This window comes from Toxotes jaculatrix, chromosome 1, assembly GCF_017976425.1.
Source record: "Toxotes jaculatrix isolate fToxJac2 chromosome 1, fToxJac2.pri, whole genome shotgun sequence".
Classification (NCBI taxonomy): Eukaryota; Metazoa; Chordata; class Actinopteri; family Toxotidae; genus Toxotes; species Toxotes jaculatrix.
Genome location: NC_054394.1, coordinates 21,995,108 through 22,013,305, shown reverse-complemented (window position 1 = coordinate 22,013,305; position 18,198 = coordinate 21,995,108). Strand labels below are relative to the sequence as shown.

General features: G+C 38.2%; 1 protein-coding gene across 1 annotated transcript in view; it reads right to left on the bottom strand.

The window, feature by feature from the left end:
- gpc6a (glypican 6a) overlaps window positions 1–18,198 on the bottom strand; it is a 120,536-nt gene that overhangs the window by 87,550 nt on the left and 14,788 nt on the right. Inside the window, exon 2 of the mRNA XM_041036320.1 lies at window positions 4,688–4,846. Within this exon, the coding sequence (XP_040892254.1) occupies window positions 4,688–4,846 (159 nt within the window). The remainder of the gene's footprint in view (window positions 1–4,687; window positions 4,847–18,198) is intronic.

Below are 18,198 nucleotides of genomic sequence, written 5' to 3'. Positions count from 1 at the left end.
TTCAATGCACTAAACAATTAACGTAAAAACTATCCAAATATAATTTAAGAATGAGCCCTGAAAAAAGCTGTGTCTTTATTTGACAGAGGAAAGATGGATTATTTTATTTTCCTTTAAAACCTAATAAGACAACATTTCCCATTTTTGAGGCACTTCACCTTGAAATAAAATGTTACAGATGAGGAATGAAACTGTGAAATGCTGTAACTCGGGTAGTGTTTTTGCCCTGTGTGGTTGCCGGCTTACACAGTCCACTAGGAGCTTGTGAATTTGTAGAGACCACAGATTAGAGAGAATGGGGTGTTGTGTTCGAGTCAGTCTTGGTTTAAGTCGGGTGTGAATAAGGGATTGTTGAAGTGAATGAGGGGCACTGCAGCTCTCAACGTCGAGCAGAGAAGCTCTACTGGGGCAGGATCAAAGAACTCAGTCAACCATGGCTGCTGCTCAATCCAGACTTTAGTCAACCAACCATACACACTAATCTCTTGCTGAGGTCTCGTGAGAGGACAGAAAGGCATCAACCAAACTGAATCTAATGAGCATCTACCATACAACAAGATCAAATGACAAATAGAAAGGCTAATACTGGAGATATAAGTGAGTGAAACTCCACTCCAATTCTGTCTATTAACCTCTTAAACTCCCACAGAGCTACTGGTTCAAAAAAGACTAAAGACACTGCTGAATTGCACTGGTTTATAAAATGCTGAACAAGACATTTCAAATGATGTAAAACAAGGGCATATTTTGTTATTTCACTCAATGTAAGTTTAAATATTGTATGTTTGAACAAAGTAAGGTTGAAAATGATTTAAACCTTAATATGTCATGAAGTGGAGAACTTTTCTTTCTGCACCTTAAAACTATTTAAGGGGAAATGTAAGCTGAAAGTATTATTTCAGAGGGTTAAGTTAGTATTTCAGATAATTCACACAAATTAAACTTTAAATGAACTTTATCATATGAATAGATAACCTCCATGAATGGGAGCCATTTGGAATTTACTTGCATATTACAAAATGCCAATAATACATATTTAAACACATGCCACAATTTTAGTTTTCCAAGTACATAAACTTGTTATGTCCCTGTGATACTAGAATTTAAAACTGAATCATTATGGAGCAATAACAGTTAATTTAAATGTTAGCACCACTATGACCCAGATTTGTCATTATTAGTCAAGCAAATCTGGGAATGCAACATGGGTGAAATCTGACATGCAAATTCTTGTTATTGACCAAAAGCAAACTGTCTTGACAGTGCTGACCTCTGAAGGAATGGGGAGCTGGAAAGTCCAAAACAAAAGAAGCTATCAGAGCTTGCAGTATTAGCTTTGTTCCACCATCTACTTTCATAAAGCCCAGCTCCTGCCAGAAAATAAACTGGCTTAATTCAGTGCCCAGTTAGTGATTAACCTACAGTAGCAAGCGAGTTACCCTGGGGAGCTCCTTTGAATGATGAGCGTTAGAATGTTTTCTGTTGGCTAGTGTGTTAGACGTTTGTTCGCCAACTACAGCACTTTGCTAACTAAGCCTGGTCCCTGGTCTAGCATCAACAATTTCACAAGCTTTGTTGTTCCACTTTTGAGTTTGACCAGGCCTTTCAAATGTTTTCTTTTCCCCTGGTCACAACTAACTATGAATAAACATGGCAGCATCACAAATGAATCCAGATCTCTTTTTCTGCATCATAAAACCACTTTAATTTTATAGTCAGCATTTCCAAGTAAGTAAACCGTTCATGGGGGCAACTGATTCAACATATAATACTACTGTTGAGATTGATAAGACTGACTGATTTTTTTATTTATTTATTCATTTTATTTTTGTTAATTATGTCTAAAATGTCAATTCCACTATCATTGTGACATTTGAAATGTAAGATACAAGGAAATCAAAGAGATTCAACAAATAAATCAAAAGACAGCATCAGTGGCCACAGATCACCCTGCATAGTGGTTTCAATCTCAAATCACTTGACTGAGCATGAGACACCTTTTATTATGGTTCATACACTGCAATTAATCTTTAACAGATGCAACTCTCTCTCTCTCTCTCTCTCTCTCTCTCTCTCTCTCTACCAGAGGACACTAATGCTTTCAGAGACTAACAAAAAAAAAATACAGTTGGAAGTGTAACCATACTGAGCCAAAGAAATCCAGAGTTGCAAAGTTGGTTGTGAGTTTCTTTCCCCATACTGTGAATCAGTAGGACTGGAATATGACCGGACTCCAAGTCTCTCTGGGAGAATGGAAGACGCACTCAGAGATGGGATGGGGGTGGGGGAGAAGATTCCTCAGCCAGATGATTGGACATTCAGAACACCCAAACCTTAATTCTAGTGTGCAACAGTCATTTATGGCTTCAGGATTGCTCAATAATGCATCAAAACCCACAGGCCTCCAGGGGAAGCAGTCAGTAATCAAAAAGTAAGTTAAGGTTTTCATAATAGGGCCCTATAAATAACTGGGGACAGAAATGAGGGCATGTAAAATTGATGAGGGATGATTCAAACCCCACGAGGTGGAAGGAACTTAACGCAAGGAGAAGGGATGTGATGTTGAGTGGCCTTAGTGATATAGGCATGTGTAGAAGATGGAATTGCATAAGTGATTTGTGTTGCCAGTGTTACAATATAACTGTACAGATATATAGACATTGTTCTGGAAGCATCATCTGTGAAATGGTGCTATTAATGCAGAATTACACTCTAGCCTTTAAAGTGTTTTACTGTACATTTCAAACAATCTGGCAACGCTTGTATAACCTATGGCTATCAATTAAAAGTTTTACTGAGAAAGGGCTGAACCTTTTCTATGCTGTAATTATTGGTTCTTTCTACTATTACATTGGTTTCTCAGAAAAGCTTTAAAACTTGGTGTTTCTTGAGTTTCTTGTACATCTCAAGGTCACATCTTTATTATTTTTTCATGGACTCAATACCAGGATCTAAGGTTCATAAAGTCTAAACATTTTCAAAAATTCTCTGGTATCGGTATGGTAACAAAGCTTGTGAATCACACTTTCAACAGAAATTAGAAAATGAATAGTTGCCTAAAATGCAGCGCTAGAAAAGATTGGGATTTAATTGCCTTTATCTTAGCAGCTACGATCCATTAAAAAAAAAAACACCCAGATCAGCCCCAACACTGATCCTTAGGACTGGATTTCTATTGACCTTTCAATCCACAACAGTGAGACCAAAGAATGGTCATGTTGATCTACATATCTCTAATTTAATACATCAGGCAATATAAAGGTATTTTAAAACTGCTTCTGACGTGTGTAGATCATAATTCACTTTATAAGTCATTCATGAAAGTCAAAACTGTTTGTGCTGTTTGTGATTCAGATTGGTAATTCTCACAAGCATGGAAATGTAGGTACTGTATTTCCATGGGATAGGATACATAGTATTATCTAGATTCAGCCTTTCGGACTATGTTTAAAAATTATGCTGATAAACTAATCCTGCCAATTAAAACAAGAACAATTGGATCCCTGCTCTACCGTAGTTCCAGGGACAGGCAGGTATTGTTCTCAGCTCACTGCCAACCTGACAGATGAACCATTTAATACACTGCAGTGACAAATTTGAAAGAAACTGTTTCTGATTATTTTTGGCCAGGGGAAACATCTATATCTCTCATTCCAGCTACCCTCCAGCGCACTGTTTTCGGTTTGTATGACACTTGATATCACATAAAAAGGGGGGAAAAAAAGGTTTTTAAACATGTGGTTTGCCAAGGAACATAGAAAATGTCCTTATTCAAGATTCATTAGTGTCTCTTTTTTGTACTGAAAAGCCTGCATTCCGTCTCCCACCTGCACACAGATATTACTTGTGCAGAACCACAGAAGTCTGAGCAAAAAGGCTTATAAATTTTTCAGTTACTGTACACAGGGTCACAGCTGCAATCCACTGATCTTTTTTTAAACAGCATGTACCACAAATTTGGTATTTACTGTCAAAGAAAACGATTTGTTGATCAAAACCAGACACTTTGAAGCTACTCATTGAAGTTGATATGAACCTGACAAGAGTTCTTGTTTACATATAAAATAGAATTTTAAACTAGGCAACTGATTTTCTATGAGGAGACAGCCATAGGCAATACACTGACAGTATATGTGGCATGAAGACACTAAAGCACCTTGATCTCCTACTGTGTACCACGTGAGATCTCCTGACAGTGATGCAGTGCACTGACTTTAGCTTTACAGACCGTCAGATTCGTATTCAGGCATAGAGAATGACACTAACATTTTTCACCACAATGCCACATTAGCGCCGTCTTGTTCTGTCAGAAAGTGACTAAATTCACGGAGGTTCCTTAAGGACACCAAGCACAAAGTACCAACACACCGAGTGTTGTCCATCAGTCAATTAGAAAAGCATATTGTGTGTTTTTGTGTGTGTGGAAGAGCATAAATAATTGCTACTTAGTCTTGTGGATAAAGAAAACTACTGAATTGAAGAAGAATAATCAAAACCAATCTGCCCATATCTTATTAATGACAGTCATAGCAATAATTAATCACAGCATCAGTAGTCTGTGTTTACAAGTTTGACAGCGCTTGTCTACAGTACATTCACTTGGTGGTGGTGTCTGACATAGCAGTTCACATGTATCACAATCTCTGCATGTTAAGTAGATAAAACAAACCCATCTACTGTAGCTTACCATCAAACTTTTTATGCCTCGAGACAAATGTCGTCCTCATATTGTGGCTGCTCTCCTCGACCAAGTTCTCGAACTCCAGTTTGCTCTGCTGGTTGAGTTTGTCCTCCATCTCGGACGTGCAGCAGGTGTATCCCTGAGGACAGACACGCAGGTGCTCACCTGAGGGAGACAGAGACACAGAGAGCCGTTTTTACACACAGCTGCCACAGGATTTGGTTTTTCAAAAGGCTGAGCCGAGTCTTTGATCAAAACTCTCCTGTGATTTTTGGGACTCTTCATCACTGAAGCTATCAAAGAGGGACAGAGCGTAACAAATGGAGAAGGATAATATTTGTCAGTAACCTGCTATCATGTGAAACAGAGAGAGGCTTTGATACAGTACAGCAGTGCATACACCCCATGCAGGATTTCTTTTATATCACAGTCCAAAGCACTGCAACAACAGCAACAAAGCTACATAAGTATGACATACATCAAATAGACCAGTTTATAGAAAGTGCTAAGGCCATGCCAAGTAGTAGACAGAATAATATCCTTAAATCTGAATTTATTATTGTTACTTTTCTGTTTGTTGTGGTAACTTCGGATCTGCACAACGAGCTGTAAACAAAACACTGACTTATTATCACCTTTTAAGTAAATGTGTCGGCAAATAAAAGCTTATCGACACATGCACCAGGCACCAGCGAACATTAGTTTCCATTTGGAGTCGTGTTTCTCTCCACCTGATGAGTACAAGTCCAATTTTCACTCTCCTTTTAGTTCTTTTTTCACTTGTATAATAACAGCAATTTCAGTTTAAAGATTTATTTCACTGAGAAAATGTTGTTTTTTGCCTTGTGCTAGTTGCATCTGACCATGCAGATAGTTGTGATTTTGATTTTAAATTCCAGCTGCCACCCAGTACAAATGAATTCAGCAGTAACAGCATCACTTTTTGGACACAATGTCCCAGTTAATCTGGACAATCCACAAACCCTTGCCTTGCTTACCTCAATAGAACAGTAGTTAGCAGTCAGTATTATCTCCACTAACCAGAACACAGTTTCTGGAACAGGCAAGCTGCTGCTGATTTTTTTTTATGTAATTTTTTTGCACACTGCAAATGAAATTCCATCTAATGTACCAGAGTAAGGGCAGAAAGATCTGTGGTGGAGATCTCAAAACCTCAGCATAAATAAAACCAATATTATCTGCATGGACAGGTACCAGCAGCAGTGAGTGGAGAAATACTCATTAATCAGATAAATAGTCCCTTTAAGCAACTGAAAAATTATCAGTATGTTATCCTGACAATGTGATGTTTTACAGATCCTTGGACTCTTGACTCTCTGTGCAGGGTGTGTTGCTGAAGACTCTAGTCAAAGGAAAAAAGAAAACAAAAAAAGTGTGAAATGTTTCTGGTGTGAAGTGTTTATGTTTGGAGAGAAGGTGAGTTGAGTGTTTCAAAATCTCTTTGAATATTTCTGAAATGTCGCTACAAGTTGAACGGTTGAGAACAAATAAAATTGACTAGACTTAGAGGAGTCTGCATTATTTATAAACAGAAGTACTGGATCTGGGGAAGGGTATTAAATTATTTGTCAAATTTGGAGAATTTACCAGAGTAAAGAAGACATTATTTAGAAACCGAGAAAAAGCAATGTTGGCTCCATCATTGGGGGAGGGGTTACTCTCACATCTGTGGATTATTCTCTGTGTGTAAAAAGTGTAAGTGTGTAAAAGGCATGAATCACATAAAGGAACAGGGAAAAAAGATTCTGAAGCCTGATGAAATGAAAATTTTACTCTACAGTCATAATGCACAGCACTATCTGACAGAAACCAGGTTTAACCCATCATGCATTTCACACAACCTCTATCTCAGAGCACGGCGATGGCAGCATTAACAGGCAGGTGTACAGGGACTGAGAGACATGAGATTAGGGCGAACACAGATCTGAGCCAGATACATACAGATTTCTGCAGCAAACCTATTGAGAGTACTGAAGACCTTTGGTTGAGACAAGTACGTCCAGACACCAGGATAGCTTTTAGACAACAGTGAAAGGGTCTGTGAATGACCCAACCTACGCATGTAAAGATTTAAATCAAAGAGAGAATCTGATTTGTGACTTGCACTGTGCAACCTCACAGACAACACCCACACAACCTGACCAAGCTTGACTAAAACTGCAAGGATGCATGAGATAAACTGTCTAAATCCAGAGGTGCCATGTTTAAATAAATACAGGTTGTTGTTTTTTTGTGGTATTTTGTGCTAGTATTAAAAAGGATTTTTAAATATATAAATGATCAGATCAATAATAATAAAAGGATACACCCACCAGTACACAAAATTGTTTTTAAGTATTCCTTTTCATGTAAACTTTAACATCATTGATGTCTGATTGTAAACACAACAAAGCAGCATACAAACCCGCACTAACTGGTTTTGTGGTTAACTTTCAGTGATTAATTCTTTTACCAAACAATAACTGAATTCACCAATAAAGGAATATTTAAAGCTTAGAAAATTACCAAAATATATGCATCAGAAAACTGCACTGTCAATTGACTATTAATAACTGCCAGAGATATAAGAAAATGAAAGTGAGAAAGCTTGAAATGAATCAAAGTCAGAAAACCCTATTGGCAAAAATATAATAAGACATGTTTTCCTTCTAGTGATGAGATTAAAAATACTTTGCATTACAGGGGCCATTTTACTGCTATTTCTGATAAAAGGCACTTCATTGTAAAGCTGAGCAGCAGTAGCTTATGAGAAGGACTTGAGGGCTTCAACATGAATTAGCTGTCAGTGAGAAGATGAGATCCATAAACAAAAAACAAACAAGCAAACAAAGATTAAAACAAAAGACTGAGACCGAAGTTGCTGTAAAATAATTGAAAGTACACTGCTCATAATGTGCACTTTTAACTGTTCCTGGGCAGCAACATCTGCGGAACCAGTAAAGTAGTTGCATAAGAAGGCAGAAGTCGTGCAAATTCTTTGGGAAATAATTACAAGTTGTCAACTTGTTTCGGATACGTACAAGTATAGCAGTTTTAGATGTGCCCAATTTTTGCATACTTGCTGTATTATCTCTCCTCTCCTGTTCTATGTCTACGTCTGAGAGCATCAGACATCATTATCAGAGCTTAAAAAAAAAAAAGTCTGGCCAGCAGTAGCATGAAAGATTTGAGTTTTGTGAGGCTTTTTTTTTTTTTCAGTTCTACCTATTAACATTTGAGAAAGGGAAAGATTAAATGGCTGTTGCTGTACTAGTGGGGGATAGGTGCAGAATAGTGGGACTTTTTTTGGATGGATCCTACTACACTACACAGCAGGCACACTGGTGTTCTGTATGCATATACAGTAAGCTATAGATGAGGGAGCTGTGCATGGATAATGAAACAAGGAGGATGCAGTATGTACGTGCTGGCACTCTCAAATGTGCTTAATCCTTAATCAGTCCTTAGAGAGGCACCAAGCTACAGTAATGAGGTGCACCATCAACAGTTCAACACAAGCCCATTGTCTCCAGAGTAATGTTCAAGCCTCCTGGCCACAGAGACCAAACTCTCTAAAACAACAAAATAAGCTGAAATGCAGCAGTTGATTTCTATTTGGAGATTCTTTAAGGCTCTTTTGTTTCTCTACTAAACAACAATGTTGTAATCTTTTAGCAATGCAACAGTATTCCTCAACTGTCACACACTATTTCGACAGTGTGGAGACGCAACACTTTGTGGAAATCTTTATTCTAAGCTGTGATCAGTGTAACGCATGCCTGCAGAGAAAACCATACTGTGCAGGGCACAGAGTTTGAGGCAAGTGTAGCATACTGATACAGTTTCAATAACTTATTTTTTCAACATTAAATTTCCAGGTTTTCTTTACCGAAAACTCTGCTGTTTATTTTTTTCAGTCAGTGTTCCTGTCAGTGTTTGTCTTGTATCAGTTTTGCTTACATGTGAGCTCCTATTCACTGAGACAGAGTATCATCAAAGTATCAGTCTCATTCTGTTTTTGGAGGAAGATGTTTACATTGATTATTAAGGCTGATTTGGGGTCAGTTTTTACTGGCATGCATCAGCTGGTTGGCAAATATCACCACAAGAGAACATTTCATTTCAGCCTTGTGGACCATGTTTCCCAAGATCTAAAATTGCAATATTTGAAACAATGCCCAAGCAAGACTTTGGCACACGGGTAAATGGTTTATTGTCATAATGATGGATAACGTAAGAAAAAAAGACATTTTCTCGCTGCTTTAGGAATCCCTGCAACTCTGAACTAAGTCAAAAGTTTCTGTCGATGCAATAAATTGACTTAACTTGTCACAGTAGGTAGAATACCACTGTTTGCCGCTAAAGGTTGGCAAAAAAAGAAAAAAAAATCAATAAAAGGCACAAGTGTCAAAAGTGTCCTTAAGTGTGAATGACAGCTGAAAGGACACCCTGGTGCTTTTAGCTTTCATAGGTTGTGCACCACTCTTTTCATCTTTCAGTTTTGTTTTTTTATAAACATAATTTGGCATACCCAACTACTTTCACCATTTTGAAAACTGTTACATAAATCATACTTTGTGAGCAGCAGGCAGCTCTGTGAGCTGCATGTTACTGATGTGACTTTATATTAGTCATGAGTGATTCTTTCTTTGCTTTTCTGACTTGTCTATTCTTCTGGCTGCTTTCCATAAAATAAATACCGAAAATAAACAGCAGAATATAAATAACAGTAATCCCAAAATAATACAAAACTATTTGACATTTTTTTTTACACAAAACTTTCCCCCACATTTTAACGCTGTCTTTATTCGCTGTGAGCTCAGTTTCACAAGAACAAAACAAACATAAATGCCTACCTTAGTGAACTTTGGGACTAATCGTCCCCAAATCTAAATTAGATTTTGGTTCACTAGACCATATCTGTTTGGTTCTAGTTGGTTGCTTTGCACCCAAGATGGAATTTGAAACCAAGCTGTCAATACACTGCACGCTTCCGAGATCACAGTTGTGTTCAGACTCTGTAGGGCTGACTTCAGCTTGTAAGACTCAATACCAACAGTGCCAAAAAAAATGGAGACATGGGGGTGGACACAATATAAAGCCACAAATGTCTGTTTAGGTAGAAAGCGCATGTCCTATTACTAGTGAAAATACATTTACAAAGATGAATGAAATCAAATGTGAGAGCATTTATGATTAGTCAACAGCGTAAACAATTGTCATATTTTAAACAATTAAAAAGTCCAAATTAAATACGAAATAAATGGAATCAATGCACCTGCATTTTAACAAGACCCAATTCATACTTTCTCAAAGCAGAATATGTGATTTTATATGGTACAGTTGCATTTTAACTCTATATCCTATATCCCCTAGATGGAGCACTTGTTGAAAATTGTAAAAAAAAAAAAAAAAAAAAAACGTGAAGGATGCACAAGGATTCACACTAAAATACTCTCCTTCCTATTTAAGATTATTCAATTTGCAGTAATTCACATCCAAACAATCCACCTGAACAAGCCTTGCTGGCACTGTAAGCTTACATAAACAGGAGAATCAGTAATGAATTGCAACAAAGTGGAGCTGTTAGCAAGTGAAGCAATAAGGTGGGGAAACCCAGCTTATTGAAGAGGGGGCAAGTGGGTAAGTTGAGAGCAGTCCCAGAGCACGTCTATGGCATCTGTTAAAATGGCCTGCCAAATCAGCACTGCAGACGAATCTTTAACTGAAACTGAAATTTTTGCATATTTATTAAAAGCCTATTAAAAGTGGGTCTACACTTATGAGTTATACCCACTGTGGTAATGTGGTCTTGTCTGACAGATTATATTTTTGACAAAACAATATACGAAGGATGAAAGGGAGAGTGTAACGTTTGATTTGAGTGGGCCGCAGAGAAACACGTACCGTATGTAAGCCCTGGGTGACAACACTGACAGAAGCACTAATATACTAAAAAAGACACGTGTGTCACATCAGGCTTTTTTATACCCAGAGAAGCCTGCTTCCATTTAGATGTAAAACAACACAGCTGCATCTTAAGCTTTGGGTCTGGCACATCCACCCACATTCATGATTCATTACACTCATAACCTGATCACACATTCATGGATCAGCACACGCAAAGACAGGCAAGCATCCACACATACATAATAAATTATTTACTCACAGCTTTATGACTTATGAGCAAATAGTTATGTAATCGCTGTTAACAAAAAAAAGAAAAAAAATCACAGATAGAGGCCTTCTCTGTTTTTTTTTTTTGACCCAGTCCAGCTTGTTAATGTACCACTCTGTCCTTGCAGCTGCCTCGAGCACAGATGTCAGAAGACGCTGCTGCACATCTTGCAGAATGAGCTGATCAGAGATTTAAATGTATGTAATTACAGAAGGCGAGATAATTAAGGACAAATGCTAATCTTCTTTGGGGATTTTACAGTGAAATGTTCTGGCATAAGCTCAAATGTTTCCCAATCAAAAGGAAGTGAGGCATAAGATATATTGTTTGGCTTACAAATGCAATCACATATCAGTTGTTTTGTTCAGTTTCTATGATGCACAGATGTGTTTGGCTCCTCTGGATCACTATCTTCCTTAGCTGCAAAACACGATTGAAGCGTAGCATTGTAATTAGGTGAAATTGCTGACTACAGTTTCAGAGAATGCTCACATAGGCCGGCTCGATGCTGATAAATGGCTGGAGGAAAGTTGGTGAGACAATGCCCATCTGACACAAGCAATAAGCCGCACAGACACACAAAATTCAAAGTTACATTAAAATGATTACGTGTAATGTGTATGTTTAACAAACGAGACGTTCTGGTCTTCTACATTACATAGTCAGGAATATAGGTCATTTGGAGGAAGTGGATGAACCTGGAGGTAAGATCATGTGGAGATTAAAGAAGGACTAACATCATATGGTATGCTTTATTCCACAGATGCCTTGTATTTGGCCTCAGTACCCTTTGGCTTTGCATCCCTTGATGTTAAAAAAGCATGTACTGTACGGATGTTTGAGGTTTCATCAAGCCTACGCTACAATCATGTCTAAAAGGAAGGCTTAACGGATGGCACAATTCTTATCCTTCCTTTCTAATAGTCATTCATTAAAATTGGCAGCAGAAGCTACAGTTTGTTAGGAAGCTATGTGATGTTAAAGCTCAACAATTGAAGCAGATACCCCCAATGATATGCAACAGATTTGCAGTTTAGAAGTGCCTCAGATGCACTAAAGCACTGCTACTGAGGTTCTCTGACTGTATTTTTTCCCATTGTATATTCTTTTGCTTTCCTGATTCTTAATGAGCAAGACAAAGAAACCATTTCCCACAGCAACTAGATTATTCTTCACAGTACAATAGTGGCCATTGTCGGAAAATCATTTTGTCTTTTTTTTTTTTGCAAATTTTGCTGACATTTTAAATTATGTGGTACCCAAGTAATTTCAGAATATTTAGACAGAAAACTACTTTCCTCTGTACACATAGATATTTCCAAAGTCTGCAACAATGGCTTAACCATCTATAACCTCAGCTTAAACAGAAGTGCTTCGTTTGTGGGGCCTGAGGACTTCATGCACCAAGGCTGCAGTCAGGGACGGTTTAGGTTAAAAATGGCCTTATCAGTGATCATCACCAGAATCGACAACATCAGACTTCTGTGCAAAAATCAGTTATGTACTGGCTCACAAAACTGCCAAAAGGACCGAGCCATTTTCTGACGGGGAATTTATTACAGAATGCCTGGTGGTCCAGAGAAGACAGAGTCTTTTCGACATCTGTCCCTCTTGAAGTAAACAGTTAAAAGGCCAGTTGGGGACATTGTGGGAAATCTGGAGTTACAGCTGAAATCCAAGGCAATTTCAACTTCTTCTTCCTGGATAAGAGCTGTGATGTGCGTGACACTGCCCAAAAGCTACGATTACAGTGGGTTACAGCTGAAGGTGTTACAACTGAAGGGTGTCATTACTTAAATGGGAAAAATGTTGGTCTTCTGAAGAGGATGTGGAATAAAGTGACTAAGGTTAACCCAAAACATACACTTTTTTTTGTTTATTTGGTAATGTACTATTCATCAAGAGGTGCTATGCAAGTCGGTGCTGAAAATAAACCATGTGGTTGATCTTGTTACAAAAGTTGCAAACTTCATTAGGGCAAGAGCATTAAATCATAGGTAATTTGTTGCGCTGCTGGAGAAGCATGAGACTGAACAAGCTGATCTGGGCTACCACACAGCTGTCACGTGGCTCGGCCTGGAGAAAGTGCTTCAAAGAGTGTGGGACCTGAAATCAGAGATTCAGGAGTTTTGTCAGATGAAAAGAAAGAACATCCCTGAACTAACCGGTGCAGGCTGGTTGGCTGATTTGGCATTTGTTGTTGATATAACTGACGAACTGAATTCAAAATTGCAAGGAGATGGTCTCTTTTCCCATGCAATACTTGGCCCAGTTAAGGCCTTCATGAAGAACCGCTTCTCTCTAGACAAGCGGAGAACAACACACTTACACACTTTCCCACACTGAAAGAAGACTTCATCTGCTGATCAACTCAACAGATATGCAGCCATGTTGAAGGCTCTGCATGGTTAGTTTTCCAGGCGATTTGAAGACATCAAAGCAATGGAACCTGAAATGCTCACAATCTTCTCTCCTCTTCCATGTGATGTGAAAAGTGCCCCCAGTGCTGTACAACTTGAACTCATAGACTTGCAGTCTGATGCACTGCTGGCACAGCACTTCAAATCAGAGCCATTACTGACATTTTACTCATCTCTCAAAGAGGAGAACTTCCCACACATGCAGAGTCTAGCTCTGAGCATGCTGCTTCTCTGGATCAACATACATATGTGAACAGACATTCTCAGTAATGAAATCCAACAAGTCAAGATACAGATCAGATCCTTTTTCAGTGATGATCATCTATTTGCTGTGCTGTGCATAGCAACACCAGGAATTACACCTGACTTTGACTCACTAGTTCGAGCCCATCAGAGACTTGATTCCGCCCACTGAGTAAGTTGGCAAAACTACCCATGGATTGTAATATGTATCACAGAGATATTACTGCTATAGTCTAAAAGACTGTCATAATGACTGAATATTGGTAACAGTTCTAAGTGCACAGTATGTTTTCTGTAATCTAACGTGGTGATGAAATTAAGAGGTCGCAGCATGACAAAATTAGTTTGGCCCCCAGTAACAATTTGAGTTTCTCATATGGCTGCACAGGAAAAATAGCCGCCCACCCCTGATGTAGACAGACTGAGGGGGTGGGTGGTGAGTCCATAATGGAGAATTTAAAGTTCAGAAAAGTACTTGAAACAGACTTTTTTAAAATGTGTGTTTTTTTGTTTTTTTTTTGTTTTTTGTTTTTTTGCTTTACTGAGAAAAAATTGTTCTGTCAAAGAAAAATCTCATGCATTATAATGTATTGTAAAGTAGCTAGGGTTGGGAGGACTGAATGGCATGTTTACCAAACGTTTGCCAAAATGCTGAATTGTGTTGCTACTTCTATTATAGGGAGAAAGAAAGCAGAGGCAACAAATAACAAAAACGGGGAGACACTGAAAAAAAAAAAGTTATTTCAAGGACTCGAAATGCTCAATTACAACATACACTTTTAAATCTTCACGTACAGTAGATAATGGACATTTGAACACATGGTCATGTGATCCTAATGTGTTTACTAAATAACGGTTCTGCTTGGTCATTTGTGTACAGGTGGGTCTGTATATCTGTTGTTGTGGGATCTCAACAGTCACAGAGCACTGAATCAAACTCCCGATTGGACTCAGTCACTTTGCCAACTCATGATAAGGCTTCAAAGGAAAAGCAGAGGATAAGGCTTCAAAGATGGGGTTTAGGAGGTCCTGAGGCTTCCTCTTCAACATGGTATATCGGGTTAAGTGAAGATTTAATGCAGTAATCAAAATCAAAAATAAAGGGTGTAAATCCATCTCCCTCACCCCACTTCTTCATTGTGACAGTTTAAGCTTTTCTTTGAGAGTTGAAAAATGTTATGTTTTATTAACCTATTTTGTACCGTATGTTAGCCTATACAATATGTATATGGTTTCATTCAAGAGAATAACAACCATCATCAGGTCACAGGTGAAATAGTGCAGGAGTCCCTGGTGGTGAGACAGCTGTGGACTACACTACAGAAGATTAAAACCGCAATCTTTCTTTCTAAAACGTGATTTTAGAAAGAAAATACCATTGACAGTGCACAAGATGAATGATTTTCCAAAAGAAAAAAAATCTATTAAATGTTGATGAAATGCAGGCACTTACTTATTGCTAAAAATGTTCACAAATATTCATAGGGCCAATCTGGGATTGTGAGAGGAAGAAGACAAGCTGCCCTTACTCTGGTGGTACTTGTAAATTGAAATCTGTCCAACAGATCAGCTTAAACCAGTTATACAGTGAAAACCTAGTCATCAAATTCCATTAAAATAAAGTCTGTAATCTACAAACCTTAAACTACTACACTGAAACTTGAACTAAACTGAGAAAAATGGAAAGCAACAACCACGAGCCTCTGCTCTGTGAAAGCAATTTTTCTTTCATAAATCTCCATTAAATCCTCATGTTTTGATCGCATCCTGAGTGGCATGCTGACAGAAGACCAACCACGAACCAATATAAACTGAGCGATCTGCCTGCACAGAGCCTATGGTGAACTGACAACTCATATATCTCTTGCTAGGTCACTACTAAGTTTCCTAACTGAAATTCCACTTTTACACTATCACTCGTTTCATTTTCTTTTAATGAAATGATGCATATTTTCAAATTACAGCGAGATTATTGCACTGTAATTATTTCAATTAGTTACTCCAAACAGCACTTTCATATCCAGATTATGGAGGTTGGACAGAGGAGGTGCATCAATGTCATTTTGTCTTGAAGCCTGAGTCCCAAAACATCTATGCTTCCTGTGTCAGTGTAAATCTGTTCATGTTTATTGTGCCAGTGCAGTAATGGCACTAGAGCTGAGAGCACAACACGTTCACCAGCTGTTGGATTCTTTAATAGATATGCACCTAAAGATATACGTAAACAGAATTCCTAATAACTTATAAATCAGCATAATCAATAAATGGTATAGTTAATAATAAGTTTCCAATAACAGCACCATCGCTCCCATCAAGAACTGACTTAAAAATGCCCATCAACTACAGATGCTTTGGTGATTTTTTTTTTTTTTTTTTTCAATTTTATCACCATAACTATAAACATATGTTGCAGGGAAAAGTGAAAGCTCCAGAATATGTGAGGGAGGCTGTGGGAAAAGAGTGGGTTCTATGCCCATTGAGGGTCTGATGCCAGACAGTGTGATTAACTCCCAAAAGGATTCATTAGTCTACCTGGCCAAAGGGCAAACTGCATATGGGCCATGCCATCTGGTATATCCCTTGACCACTCTTGCCAGCGTTTATAAAGTGAGGACATTCTTGCCAGAGCCTGCTGCCAAACAAGCCAACAGATCATGAAGTCAAGAGAGAAAAATGTATTATTCACCCATGCTGAAAATTCATAAAAAGGTGTAGCGATGCAGTAAATTAAATTAATTTCTGCACATTGTGGCAGCATCTATTGTACTCTGAGCCAGAGAGTTTTACTCCAAGTTTCTTCCCCTGAAAACAATTTACTAAAAAGAGCCTAAAAGAGCAAAGTATAGTGTATACAGTAGGTATTATGCAAGTAACCTACATTTAGATTGAAATCGGGATTTGTTTTTATCTGGTTCCAGGATGTCTAAGACTGCTGCCTGTTAGTGGGGTTTTCACACCACAGCAGAGAGCCAAGTTCAATAACAGGGAAGCACCATCTTGAATGAATCACATTTATTATCATTGATTTACCACCAGATTCCAGCTCCAGTCTTATTCTGAGCTGCCTCTGGAATATTGCCTCCTCTCTGCTCTTATAGTCCTGCTGCCACAGAGCACCAGTGTGCATAGACTCATTGCCTTCAAATGAGGGCAGAGGTCTGTAGGAACAGTTCCGTGCTCTTGACATTTCTATTCAACAGCTGGGTTCACTTGACACAGGTCTCCTACAATACCCATCATTCAATTTATTTTCAACTTGGTTTCCCAGTTTTTAGCATTGATTCGGTTCAAAATCCATCGCATGATTTTGCTCATTTTGTTAGTTCAGTCAGGAGATAACAGAAGCTGTAAAAATTCCCCCGTTATTCTACTTCAGAGGTGTCCAAACTGTTCGACAAAGGGCCGTGTGGTTGCAGGTTTTTGTTCCAACCAATCAAGAGCACACAGTTTGACCAATCAACTGTCTGAAGACTGAGATCAGTTGGTTAAATGAGTCAAGTCAGGTGTGCTGCTGCTTGGTTGGAACAAGAACCTGCAGCCACACGGCCCTTTGTCGAACAGTTTGGACACCTCTGTTCTACTTGTAATCACTATTGTGAATTTCACATCCCATAATTTCATGGCCATAGCACTTTATACCCTGATAGCTGTTGTTTTAATATCTCTGGGTGTGTTGCTGTCATGGGCAAAAATGCGCAATGAGCAGAACTTTAAGTAAATACTGTATTTTAGTACAGTTTTATTAATCAATGTGATGACATACATTGATCTAATTAATTGGATTAGGCAAAAATAGACATTCCTGTCTGCTTATTTTAATCACCTAAAATTTCTGTTGATTTTTTAGAAAACGTATAAATGTATATGATTACATATAAACATTCGTAAAATAAAATGACATATATAATGAGAGACTTTTAAAATAATGTTTAATGAGTTAAACAGTGATGTTTTTTTTTTTTTTTTGTGCCACTGCTGTGTTTTTCTTACATTATCTTTACTAATTAAGGGAATACATTTCATGATACCAGTAAGATACTATTTATATCATGTATTTGGTTAGATTCAAGTTTCACAGAAGCCTGACATGATTCTCTTATTATCACAGTCATCAGTATTTATGTAAATTAATTTGTATTCATTGTATTAAATCATTGTTGAGGCAGGTAAAAGTTGCTTTTTGGGTTTGCTCTCTGTGAACTATAGGTCATTTAAACCATTGAAAAAATGAGTACAATTAGCTGGCGACAAAAACTTAGCTTATCTAGCCAGGTGAGGAGGGAAAATGTCGATGTCAAATTTCTCTAAATGACAGTCCCTGACAGTGCTGGTCTTTGTCTTTTTACTTTTTCTTCTTTTTCCCCCTCTCTACTCTCTTTGGACTAAATGGTTCAGTCAAGTTCAGCACATTGGACAGTAAAAGCTAAAAGGCTGGCTGAGACTCAGCTCCCTGTGAAAGGTTGACACCTCTATCTGTGAGATCTATTGACTCAGGTATGGCTAAGGCACCTCACACATCTGGGCCATGACTGTCCTTTCTTTATTCGGGCTGTGGCATATTTAAAGGGCCCTTTATTCAGCTGACACGACCTAGATTAGAGGGCAAAAGGGAGCTCAATCACACCCACAAATAGAATTAAAGCTTGTTGAATGATGAAGAGTGCATGAAGACTCTC